A 13,184-nucleotide genomic window follows, 5' to 3' on the forward strand; every position below is an offset into this window, starting at 1 on the left:
GATAATAAAAACATATTAGATAAAAGGAGTCTGATTCAGTATATATTTTCATTTGAGATATTCCCAATTAGATGTCACAATGTTTCTTAATAACATGGATTGCCTCCTGTAAAACCGTCTCCATAGAGGGGCTGGCATCAATAATAACGCAGCCCGGGTCCTCCATTCTCTTATAGACTTCTTCCACTCTAGAAAAACAACAACAAGAACGGTTAGGGTTTGTGGGAGACCTACCTGCTATCGGTACAATATGGTCAGATGGTCTTTGTCCAGCAGCGATAGAGGGCTAGAATTTGTGGACTTGGTTTTTACGGATCCCTTTTTGTTGGATTGGACAGCTCCACACATTGTGTAGTGGCCATGCTTGGTTACTGCAGATCAGCTCTAATTGAAGTGAATGCAGTAACTCAGTACGGCCACTACACAATATATGGAGCTGTCTGCTTCTGTGGACACCATGGCTCTGGTAAACAGTAATTTAGGGGGGAGGGGGCGGTGCTGGGTATAAGAACCCCTACCGATTACATATTGATTGCCTATCTTGAAATTAGCCCATTAAAAAAAATCCTGGAAAACCCCTTTAGGGTTGGGATTACAAACAATGTGGCATTTTTTCATTGGCATTTTATCCCCTGTGGTATCTTTTTCATTAAAACAAAAAAACAAAAAATAAATAAATAAATAAATCACTTGATTCTTTCATGATTAAAAAAATAAAAATAAAACACATAGTAAACCAATATTAAAGATTTGTAAATTACGCCTATTAAACTAATCTTAAACCTTCCAGTACTTATTAGCTGCTGAACACTACAGAGGGAATGCTTTTCTTTTTGGAACACAGAGCTCTCTGCTGACATCATGAGCACAGTGCTCTCTGCTGACATCTCTGTCCATTTTAAAATTTTTAAATAGAAATAATTTACAAATCTGTTTAACTTTCTGGCACCAAATGATTTGATATAACGCAGTGATCTCCAAACTGTGGACCTCTAGATGTTGCAAAACTACAACTCCCAGCATGCCCGGACAGCCGTTGGCTGTCCGGGCATGCTGGGAGTTGTAGTTTTGCAACATATGGAGGGCCACAGTTTGAAGACCACTGATATAAGGGGTGGCAGACACCTACTTTCGTCTAAAGATGCTGTTAACTTCTAATTCCTTTTCTTCTTTTGTCACAGTAAGGCCCCGGCTCTGGATACGACGGATTCTCTCCTCATCACAGACAGTCAACAGAAGGACAAGGTCAGGCCTAAGGAGATCATCTGGCCAATGGTAGACGTCATGGTGAGGCTCTGGTAGGTTGTGGAGGTCACCTCCTATTTCGGTGGCTATAGCATAGGCAGCTGTGCTGTGCCAGAACCTATAAAGACCAGACACATACCGATTAAAGCCTTTACTCTCAAAGCGTACCAGTCATTTCTTAATGCCCATTTAAAGGGGTATTCCAGGAAAATACCCTTGGCTCCATAAAGTTAAACAGATTTGTAAATTACTTCTATTAAAAAATCTTACTCCTTCCAATAATTATCAGCTGCTGAAGATGAGTTGTTCTTTTCTGCCTGGCAATAATGCTCTCTGCTGACATCTCTGCTTGTCTCGGGAATTGCACAGAGTAGAAGAGGTTTGCTATGGGGATTTGCTTCTACTCTGGACAGTTCCCGAGACATGTGTCATCAGACAGAAAAGAACAAATCAACTTCAGCATATAATAAGTACTGAAAGGATTAAGATTTTTTAATAGATGTAATTTACAAATCTGTTTAACTCTCTGGAGCCAGTTAATATATATAAAAATTTTTTTTTCCTGGATAGCCCCTTTAACCCCTTAAGGACCAGGCCATTTTACACCTTAGGACCAGAGCATTTTTTGAACATCTGACCACTGTCACTTTAAACATTAATAACTCTGGAATGCTTTTAGTTATCATTCTGATTCCGAGACTGTTTTTTCGTGACATATTCTACTTTAACATAGTGGTAAATTTTTGTGGTAACTTGCATCCTTTCTTGGTGAAAAATCCCAAAATTTTATGAAAATTTTTTCTAACTTTGAAACTCTCTGCTTGTAGAGAAAATGGATATTCCCCACAAAAAAAATTTTTTATTCACATTTCCAATATGTCTACTTTATGTTTGCATCATAAAATTGACAAGTTTTTACTTTTGGAAGACACCAGAGGGCTTCAAAGTTCAGCAGCAATTTTCCAATTTTTCACAAAATTTTCAAACTCACTATTTTTCAGGGACCAGTTCAGGTTTGAAGTGGATTTGAAGGGTCTTCATATTAGAAATACCCCATAAAAGACCCCATTATAAAAACTGAACCCCCGAAAGTATTCAAAATGACATTCAGTCAGTGTTTTAACCCTTTAGGTGTTTCACAGAAATAGCAGCAAAGTGAAGGAGAAAATTCACAATCTTCATTTTTTACACTTCCATGTTCTTGTAGACCCAATTTTTGAATTTTTACAAGGAGTAATAGGAGAAAATGTATACTTGCATTTGTAGCCCAATTTCTCTCGAGTAAGCACATATCTCATATGTCTATGTAAAGTGTTCGGCGGGCGCAGTAGAGGGCTCAGAAGCGAAGGAGCAACAAGGGGATTTTGGAGAGTACATTTTTCTGAAATGGTTTTTGGGGGGCATGTTGCATTTAGGAAGCCCCTATGGTGCTAGAACAGCAAAAAAAAAACACATGCCATACCATTTTGGAAACTAGACCCCTTGAGGAACGTAACAAGGAAATAAGTGAGCCTTAATACCCCACAGGGGTTTCACGACTTTTGCATATGTAAAAAAAAAAAATTCACTAAAATGTGTGTTTCCCCCCAAATTTCACATTTTTGCAAGGGTTAATAGCAGAAAATACCCCCACAATTTGTAACCCCATTTCTTCTGAGTATGGAAATACCCCATGTGTGGACGTCAAGTGCCCTGTGGTCGCACTACAATGCTCAGAAGAGGATTGAGCTTTTGAAGAGTGCATTTGTTTGGAATGGTAGTCAGGGGCCATGTGCGTTTACAAAGTCCCCCGTGGTGCCAGAACAGTGGACCCCCCACATGTGACCCCATTTTGGATACTACACCCCTCACAGAATTTAATAAGTATTTACACCCCACTGACATTTGACAGATCTTTGGAACAGTGGGCTGAGCAAATGAAAAATTTAAATTTTTCATTTTCACGGACCACTGTTCCAAAAATCTGTCAGACACCTGTAGGGCGTAAATGCTCACTGTACCCCTTATTACATTACGTGAGGGGTGTAGTTTCCAAAATGGGGTCACATGTTGGTGGGATCCATTGTTCTGGCACTATGGGGGCTTTGTAAACACACGTGGCCTTCAATTCCGGACACATTTTCTCTTCAAAATCCCAATGGCGCTCCTTCACTTCTGAGCATTGTAGTTCGCCCGCCGAGCACTTTACATCCACATTTGGGGTATTTTGTTACTCAGAAGAAATGGGGTTACAAATTTTGGGGGGGCTTTTTTCCTATTTTCCCTTGTGAAAATGAAAAATTTAGGGTAACACCAGCATTTTAGTGAAAAAAAATAATTTTTTTCATTTTCCCATCCAACTTTAACGAAAATTTGTCAAACACCTGTGGGGTGTTAAGGCTCACTATACCCCTTGTTACATTCCGTGAGGGGTGTTGTTTCCAAAATGGGGTCACATGTTGGTATTTTTTTTTTTTTCGTTTATGTCAGAACCGCTGTAAAATTAGCCACCCCTGTGCAAATCACCAATGTAGGCTTCAAATGTACATAGTGCGCTCTCACTCTTGAGCCTTGTTATGCGCCCGCAGAGCATTTTACGCCCACATATGGGGTATTTCCGTACTCAAGAGAAACTGCGTTACAAATGTCTTTTTTTCCTTTTACCTCTTGTGAAAATAAAAAGTAAAGGGCAACACCAGCATGTTAGTGTAAAAAAAATTCTTTTTTTTACACTAACAGGCTGGTGTAGACCCCAACTTTTCCTTTTCATAAGGGGTAAAAGGAGAAAAAGCTCCCAAATTTGTAGTGCAATTTCTCCCGAGTACGGAAATACCCCATATGTGGCCCTAACCTCTTTCCTTGAAATACGACAGGGCTCCGAAGTGAGAGAGCGCCATGCACATTTGAGGACTAAATTAGGGATTGCATAGGGGTGGACATAGGGGTATTCTACGCCAGTGATTCCCAAACAGGGTGCCTCCAGCTGTTGCTAAACTCCCAGCATGCCTGGACAGTCAGTAGCTGTCCAGAAATGCTGGGAGTTGTTGTTTTGCAACAGCTGGAGGCTCTGTTTTGGAAACACTGCCGTACAATACAAAATTTTTATTGGGGGGGGGGCAGTGTAAGGGGGTGTATATGTAGTGTTTTACCCTTTATTATGTGTTAGTGTAGTGTAGTGTTTTTGGGGTACATTCACACTGGCGGAGGTTTACAGTGAGTTCCCTGCTAGGAGTTTGCGCTGCGGCGAAAAATTTGCCGCAGCTCATACTTGAAGCAGAGAACTTACTGGAAGCCTGCCCGTGTGAATGTACCCTGTACGTTCACATGGGGGGGGCAAATCTCCAGCTGTTTCAAAACTACAACTCCCAGAATGTACTGACAGACCGTGCATGCTGGGAGTTGTACTTTTGCAACCGCTGGAGGCACACTGGTTGGAAAACCTTCAGTTAGGTTCTGTTATCTAACTCAATATTTTCCAACCAGTGAGCCTCCAGCTGTTGCAAAACTACAACTCCCAGCATGTACTGATCACCGAAGGGCATTCTGGGAGATGTAGTTATGCAACAGCTGGAGGGATCGCAACTACAACTCCCAGCATGCCGAGACAGCTGATAGCTGTTTGGGCATGCTGGGATTTGCAGTTTTGCAACATCTGGAGAGCTACAGTATAGAGACCACTGCAAACTGTGGCCCTCCAGATGCTGCAAAACTACAAATCCCAGCTTGCCCAGACAGCAAACAGTTGTGTGGGCATGCTAGGAGTTGTAGTTTTGCAAGATCTGGAGGGCTATATTTCAGAGACTACCATATAGTGGTCTTAAACTGTAGTCCTCCAGCTGTTGCAAAACTACAACTCCCAGCATGCCCAAACAGCTGTCTGGGCATGCTAGGAGTTGTAGTTTTGCAACATCTGGAGTGCTACAGTATAGAGATCACTATATAGTGGTCTTGGACTGCAGCCCTCCAGATGTTGCTAGGCAACTTACCGGCTTCCGTCGGATCCAGGGAGCCTGCTGCACGACATCTCCGCCCGCCGATCTTCGATGCTGATCGTCGCCCGCAGCCTCCACAGATCGTGAAGTGGATCTTCGGCACCCGTAGTTTCCCCATTCTGCCCCGCCTATTGTGGGTGGGCAGGATGGGGAAAACGAAAGTTAACCCCCCCACCCCAGATCTGCTATTGGTGGTCGAATCTAGACCACCAATAGCAGGGATAGGAGGGGTGGCACCCCTGCCACCTCACTACTATCTCTTCAGGGGGATTGTGGGTGTCTTAGACACCCGCGATCCCCCTTATATTCCAGGTCACCGGGTCACCATAGACCCGTAATGACCCGTAATCGCGCAAATCGCAAGTGTGAATTCACTTGCGATTTGCGCCGATCGCCGACATGGGGGGGTCTGATAACCCCCCTGTGCATTTGCGCAGGGTGACTGCTGATCGATATCAGCAGTCACCCGGTCCGGTCCCCGCCCGGCGCGTGGCGGGGACCGAAATTCCCACAGACGTATGAGTACGTGCCTGGTCCTTAAGACCCAGGGTGCAGGAATGTACTCATACGTGCCTGGTCCTTAAGGGGTTAAGGATAAGCTGCCCTGCGTGTACATGAGGAGCAGCTCTATGGGCATTATATAACTTGTATATGGCATTTTTTTTTAGCAGATTTCTGTTCTGCATGCTTCATCTATAATTTGCAGGTCTCCCAGAGCTGGTGGGCAGAGCTCCTCCCTTCTCCATAGACTTGTATTGCTTGTCTTGCAGACACAGGATCAAGCTGAGCTGATTTGCAGAGAAGAAGATTTGAGAGGGTGGTGATTTTGGGAGAGGGAAGAAGCTTGATAACAGGAGAAAGAAGCATTTTTGTCTGATAAGATATATTACAAAGTTTCTTATATTCGCCTTTACTCTTGATCTATGCACAGCTTGTTCAAATGACACAGTGCCTATTGAAGAGTTATATCTCTTTTTTTTTTTTTACACTAACCTGTCCAAAACAACTGGAGATGTTTTTGATGCGTTCGCTATTTCCGCAGCTCCAATGTAGTTGCCCACAGCATAATACGCTCTTTTAATTAGCGATGACTCTGAATCAAAGATCGATCTCCACTGGCTGATGGAATCAGGAGGTGACTTCAGTAACGCGGCATTTAGGTGACTCTTAAGAGACTCGGTCAGAGTGGATTTTCCTACAAGGAAGAAATCACAAGCTATTTGTACATATATCAAGGGGGAATATTAGTCAGTGACTACGATGATTGTGGAAATTAAAGTAAAATTGTGGCCTGGAACCACACTAGACCGAATGAGTAATTTATCAGCACAATTTAAAGGGATCATGTCATCACTTTCATGCTGACTGAACCCCAAGTCATTAGGGTGGTCCCTGGTGTCTTCTCCCCTGTCCTCCCTGTACCCAAACAGAAAAAAAAAAATCTATCAATCAAGGCCGGTGGGGAAAAGCCCCCAGGGACCATACTGATAAACCTTGGTTCAGGCAGCATAAAAGTGATGATAGGTTTCCTTTAAGGGTGCTCTTAGGGTGTGTTCTCACATTTAGGTTTTTTTATGCAGTTGTTGCAGTTAAAGGGGTACTCCATTGGAAAACTTTTTTTTTTTTTTTTTTTTTTTTATCAACTGGTGCCAGAAAGTTAAACAGATTTGTAAATTACTTCTGTAAAAAAATCTTAATCCTTCTAGTACTTATTAGCTGCTGAATACTACAGAAAAAATTATTTTCTTTTTGGAACACAGAGCTCTCTGCTGACATCATGACCACGGTGCTCTCTGCTGACATCTTTGTCCATTTTAGGAACTGTCCAGAACAGCACATGTTTTCTATGGGGATTTTCTTCTACTCTGCACAGTTCCTAAAATGGACAGAGATGTCAGCAGAGAGCACTGTGCTCGGGATGTCAGCAGAGAGCTCTGTGTTCCAAAAAGAAAATAATTTCCTCTGTAGTATTCAGCAGCTAATAAGTACTAGGAGGATTAGAATTTTTTAATAGAAGTAATTTACAAATCTGTTTAACTTTCTGGCACCAGTTAATTTAAAACAAAAAAAAAAAAAAGTTTTCCACCGGAGTTCCCCTTTAAAGATAGGACTAGATCACACATGGAAGAAAGACTGAAAGTTCTCTTTTTAAATCCACTTCTAACGATGGCTTTAAAACCGGCATTATTAAAAAAATGGGGGAAAACACTCTTTAAAAGGACCTGTGGCCCACCCATAAAATGAGAGTATAATAGCTTAGAGTGCCCTGTTCACACAGCTTTTTACAGATTCTTGATATGCCCTCCCATTCCGGAGATATGAGGGTTAATAGTTTGTCTGACAATTCAGGGAATAGTCAGATGGGCGTGAACTTCATTTTAATAATGGGAGTGATATCAGGTGATTGGTGGGATTATACCATCTGGGAGGAGGGGGGGGTGTATTAGGTATACACACCCCACAATGTGCAACATCCACACTCGTTGACTGTATAACTCCGCCCATCACCTGAAGGTGTGTGATCAGGGCATCCTAAGCTATTTAATGACAGTAAAATCTCACAGTTTTGGGGGGTTGGCCACAGGTCCTCTTTAAATTAATGTTTAGGTTTTGTGATGCTGGGGATGATGCCAAAATCAGTTGTGGAACAGGGACATTCTGCTGATTCATTGTCCATCCAAGATGCAGCGCACCATCTCTAAGGCTTTTCCCTTTCCCTGGATTAGCAGTTCAGAGGGTGGAGTGGTGGGGTCCTCGGGGGTCTCATTCTCGCTATTCAGCCCTCTGACTCTGTACACCTCTGATGCTGATGTATACTTACATATGGCCATAGGGTTTAAAACATTTTTGTCATTTAAGAAAAAAAATAACTTGACACACACAAATGCCAAATATTTTGATCAGTTGGGGGTTTAAGGGTACGTTCACACGAGCATACCCACAGTGTATTTTACTCTGCAGATCCTCCGCTGAAGGACCCCTGCATGGTGGCTTTACATGTGCCTGCTCGGAGCGGCAATACACAATACAATACGAGCAGACACACTGCGATGTGCAAGTCGCAGCGCGCATGCGCAGTATACCCGCTCCTCGCTGAGCTGGATAGAGCGGCCGCGATGTGTGCGAGTACACCGCGCATGCGTGACAACTCGCACATCGCAGTGTGTCTACTCATAGCGGCGTATTGCCTCTCCAACCAGGCACATGTAAAGGCAGAATGCATCGGTCCTTCAGTGGCGGATCTGCAGGGTAAAATACGCTGTGGGTCTGCTCATGTGAATGTATCCTTAGTGCTGAGACCCCACAGTCTCTTAATATAGCTGATAGAAGGACTTGACTTCCCGCCTCGTGCTTGATCCTACTCATTGCAGGAGATGGCCTACATTCTAAGTCTATGGAGCCTGCCTTCTGAAATGAGTAGGATAGAGTGGCGAGTCGGGGAGTGAAGTGCTTCTCCCGACTATACCTACAGATCAAGGGGGTCTCAGCACTGAACCAATCCAACCAATTATTTTTTTTCGTTACTATGTTTGTCTGCTTTTCATTGGTATGTTTTATTTGAGGGCTAGAAAAGCATAGGTTCCTATTTAATCAGTATGCAGGGAGCTCCCCCTAGAGGCGATAGATAATAAAGTTTTACCATGATTTGCGCACAGCTAAGTACAGTTGCAGAGCATTTACACCATCTTACCTGTGGCATCAAGCCCCTCGACAACAATGATAGGAAAGTGTCCTCTCTTCATAGTCCTATACTGCTCCACTGAGGCCAAAACCTTCTTAGCTTCAGGGATAACCGTGGAACACTACAGCAGAAATAAGTGTGACCGTATACATAGGTGAGTGGCGATATTAACATATAAAACTATACAGGAAACACACAGGTCTATAGCTACATACCATCAAGCAATTTGAAACACCCAATTACTTTTCAATAAAGGTCAAAGGCTACATCTGAGGTGTGCATTATGATGTTATACAGCAGCTGGGGTGTGTATTATGATGTTATACAGCAGCTGGGGTTTGAATTGTGATGTTATACAGCAGCTGGGGTGTGTATTATGATGTCATACAGCAGCTGATGTGTGTATTATGATGTTATACAGCAGCTGGGATGCGTATTATGATATCATACAGCAGCTGGGGTGTGTATTATGTCATACAGCAGCAGAGGTGTGTATTATGTCATACAGCAGCTGGGGTGTGTATTATGATGTCATACAGCAGCTGGTTGTGTATTATGTCATACAGCAGCTGGGGTGTGTATTATGATGTCATAAAGCAGCTGGGGTGTGTATTATGATGTTATACAGCAGCTGGGGTGTGTATTATGATGTTATACAGCAGCTGGGGTGTGTATTATGATGTTATACAGCAGCTGGAGTGTGTATTATGATGTCATACAGCAGCTGGGTGTGTATTATGATGTTATACAGCAGCTGGGGTGTGTATTATGATGCCATACAGCAGCTGGGGTGTGTATTATAATGTCATACAGCAGCTGGGGTGTGTATTATGATGTTATACAGCAGCTGGGGTGTGTATTATGATGTTATACAGCAGCTGGGGTGTGTATTATGATGCCATACAGCAGCTGATGTGTGTATTATGATGCTATACAGCAGCTGGGGTGTGTATTATGATGTCATACAGCAGCTGGGGTGTGTATTATGATTAGAGATGAGCGAACTTACAGTAAATTCAATTTGTCACGAACTTCTCAGCTCAGCAGTTGATGACTTTTCCTGCATAAATTAGTTCAGCTTTCAGGTTCTCCCATGGGCTGGAAAAGGTGGATACAGTCCTAGGAGACTCTTTCCTAGGAATGTATCCACCTTTTCCAGCCCACCGGAGCACCTGAAGGCTGAACTAATTTACGCAGGAAAAGTCATCAACTGCCGAGCCGAGAAGTTCATGACGAATCGAATTTACTGTAAGTTCGCTCATCTCTATGATGTTCTGTAGCAGCTGAAGGGTGTTTTATGATGCTATACAGCAGCTGAGGCATATATTATGATGTTCTGCAGCAACTCAGGTGTATATTATGATGTTCTGCAGCTGCTGAGGTGTGTAGCATGATGTTCTCAAGCAGCTGAAGTATGTATCATCATTTTTTGCAGCATCTGCACAACAAAACCATTCAATACACAATGACACTAGTGCACTACATGTCAGTCCATGGCTACTTAAAGGGGTACTCCTCTGGAAAACATAATTTTTTTAATCAACTGGTGCCAGAAAGTTAAACAGATTTGTAAATTACTTTTATTTAAAAAATCTTAATCCTTCCAGTACTTATCAGCTGCTGTATACTCCACAGGAAGCTCTTTTCTTTTTGAATTTCCTTTCTGTCTGACCACAGTGCTCTCTGTTGACACCTCTGTCCATGTCAGGAACTGTCCAGAGCGAGATAGTCTTGCTATGGGGATTTGCTCCTACTCTACACAGTTCCTAAAATGGACAGAGGTGTCAGCAAAGAGCACTGTGGTCAGGCAGAAAAGAAATTCAGAAAGAAAAGAACTTCCTGTGCAACATACAGAAGCTGATAAGTACTGGAAGGATTAAGATTTTTAACTAGAAGTAATATACAAATCTGTTTATCTTTCTGGCACCAGTTGATTTAGAAAAAAAAATATATATATATATATATATATATATATATATATATATATATATATATATATAAAAACCAGATACAGGCGCAGCACTCCAACAAAATAAGTGATTTAATATCTCATGTCAGCATTACAACGTTTCAGCTCCTCCTGGAGCCTTTTTCAAGCATGCTTGAAAAAGGCTCCAGGAGGAGCTGAAACGTTGTAATGCTGACATGAGATATTAAATCACTTATTTTGTTGGAGTGCTGCGCCTGTATCTGGTCTTTATCTTGGATGGACTCTGATCAAGTCCTTTGGGACGCTGGCACCAATTTTTTGGTTGGACTGGATAAGTAGTGCTGCTTTATTTTGGGATTATATATATATATATATATATATATATATATATATATACTTTCCAGAGGAGTACCCCTTTAACTTCCTCTGTGTAACAGACTTCTGCAGGAGGAGATAAGCATTCTGTGTAGTGCCTCTTATCTCTATATGACAGTGTTTCCCAACCAGGGTGCCTTCAGCTGTTGCAAAACTACAACTCCCAGCATGCTAGGCATGCTAGGAGTTGTAGTTTTGCAACAGCTGGAGGCACCTTGGTTGGGAAACATTGCTATATAACCATCTGGTATAGATCTCTTACCTCTTCTAGCACTTCACATGCCTCTTCCAATGAGTAGAACACAGCGGAACCTTTAATATTGTCCACAAACGGAGATGACACCGGTTCATCCACTCTCCGCACTTGGGACCTCACCATCTCCTTTGCTTCTCCATTCAGTTCCCATAGACATTGCCAGATCTCTCGTCCTTCTCCTATTCTGTAGCTGCACAGCTGGACGTCCTGCTTGTACCCCCTGAGGACACTGCACAGTCTCCTCTGTGCATCAGTGAAGGAATGAGGGGCCAAGATGAAGAAACCCTTCTGTATGGACCCGTGTAGGTTCTCCGGACTATAGGAGATTAATCTTAAGATCTCACTACCTGGAAGCTGTTGAGATACCTGTTGTCCCAATACCTTGTGCAGTCTTGCAGTGTTAACTCTATGCCCCATAGTTAGACATACAGAGAAGGCATGTCCTCCATGAGCCAGCATTGGCCAGTCATCAGGGGTCATCGATGGTGCCTGTTGTCCATCACTGAATGTTCTAAAATAGAAGGGATTAGAGGAAAAACTACTTGGTTCCACTGCAAACATCCGGGACTTCAGCTCCATGGAAGAAGCGGCCATTCTTACGCTGTTTGTGAGTCCAGATCTTACGTAGAAGAGAACTTGAAGACCAAGTCGGTGGTTTCTCCAACATTGCATCGGGACGGTCTGATATAAAACACCCAGGATCCTTCATGTTCTTCCTGGAGGGGAGAGAAAGGAAAGTAAAATCTGTTACTGCAGAGAAAGGAAACTCGTCGTGCACGCTCCCTGTGTTGTCTTCCCAGCTTAGTTTCTATTTCCTGGCTGGTGACGTCACCCTGTAGACTTTCCAGTTTCCGAGCTGTTCTGTTCTGTTGGCAGCTGCTTAGCTGAGAGGAGAAGGTTACGTGTGATGAAACGAAAGAGAATAGGGACATAATTATATAAGGTTTAAAAGTTCAAACTATAACTATAACCCTATTGAGTCAGTAATGTGTTGATCCAGAGGTAGGGAAACCCCCTATAAGGCTGATTCCTTCCTGACTGCAAATATAATATATCCATTCATCAGACTGCCGATTCTTCTGCAGCATTTATTGCAGTGTTTCCCAACCAGTATGTCGCCAGCTGTTGCAAAACTACAACTCCCAGCATTACCGGACAGCCAAAGACAGGAAGCAGATTGTTCAGTTCATTATGTAGTGGCTGTGCTGGGCAGCACATCTATTGAAGTGAAGTGTAAAATTCCCCTGCCCCTCAAAAAAAAAAAAACTTTAATGAGGATGAAGGGTGGCATTTATCATTGTAGGTGTAAGTGAAGCATTTATCATTGTAGGTGTAAGTGAAGCATTTATCATTGTAGGTGTAAATGAAGCATTTATCATTGTAGGTGTAAGTGAAGCATTTATCATTGTAGGTGTAAGTGAAGCATTTATCATTGTAGGTGAAGCATTTTTCTACACCTTTTTTTGTGTGCTGGTAATTTTATTTCTTTTTATTAAAAGGTTGCACATCATTTGATACATTTTGTGGAGGTACACATTTTCTGAAACTTCTCTCTTCACATACACCAAAAAGCTAGGCTGAGTCTGGACTGGTGTAGTTTTAGAGACTTTTCAGTGGCTTTGCGCCTTTTTTGCGCCTTTTCACAAAAAGGCGCAGTTCATAAAACCCGTCCATATCATGTGTATTACCAGAATCAGTGGATTGTGTGGTGTGCCACAGGGGTTC

General features: G+C 42.5%; 1 protein-coding gene across 4 annotated transcripts in view; it reads right to left on the reverse strand.

The window, feature by feature from the left end:
* CMPK2 (cytidine/uridine monophosphate kinase 2) overlaps window positions 1-13,184 on the reverse strand; it is a 47,836-nt gene that overhangs the window by 806 nt on the left and 33,846 nt on the right. For 3 of the 4 annotated variants that reach the window (XM_056564124.1, XM_056564121.1, XM_056564122.1), the window contains exons 2-6: window positions 11,466-12,175; window positions 8,908-9,019; window positions 6,210-6,411; window positions 1,130-1,363; window positions 1-188 (exon numbers count right to left, since the gene is read on the reverse strand). The exon at window positions 1-188 is cut by the window's left edge and continues 806 nt beyond it. In XM_056564124.1, the coding sequence (XP_056420099.1) occupies window positions 68-188; window positions 1,130-1,363; window positions 6,210-6,411; window positions 8,908-9,019; window positions 11,466-12,131 (1,335 nt within the window). In that variant the 5' untranslated portion in view covers window positions 12,132-12,175 and the 3' untranslated portion in view covers window positions 1-67. Of the gene's footprint in view, window positions 189-1,129; window positions 1,364-6,209; window positions 6,412-8,907; window positions 9,020-11,465; window positions 12,616-13,184 lie in introns of those variants that run through there. The other variant, XM_056564125.1, reaches the window with a different exon arrangement.

Source organism: Hyla sarda, chromosome 3, assembly GCF_029499605.1.
Source record: "Hyla sarda isolate aHylSar1 chromosome 3, aHylSar1.hap1, whole genome shotgun sequence".
Classification (NCBI taxonomy): Eukaryota; Metazoa; Chordata; class Amphibia; order Anura; family Hylidae; genus Hyla; species Hyla sarda.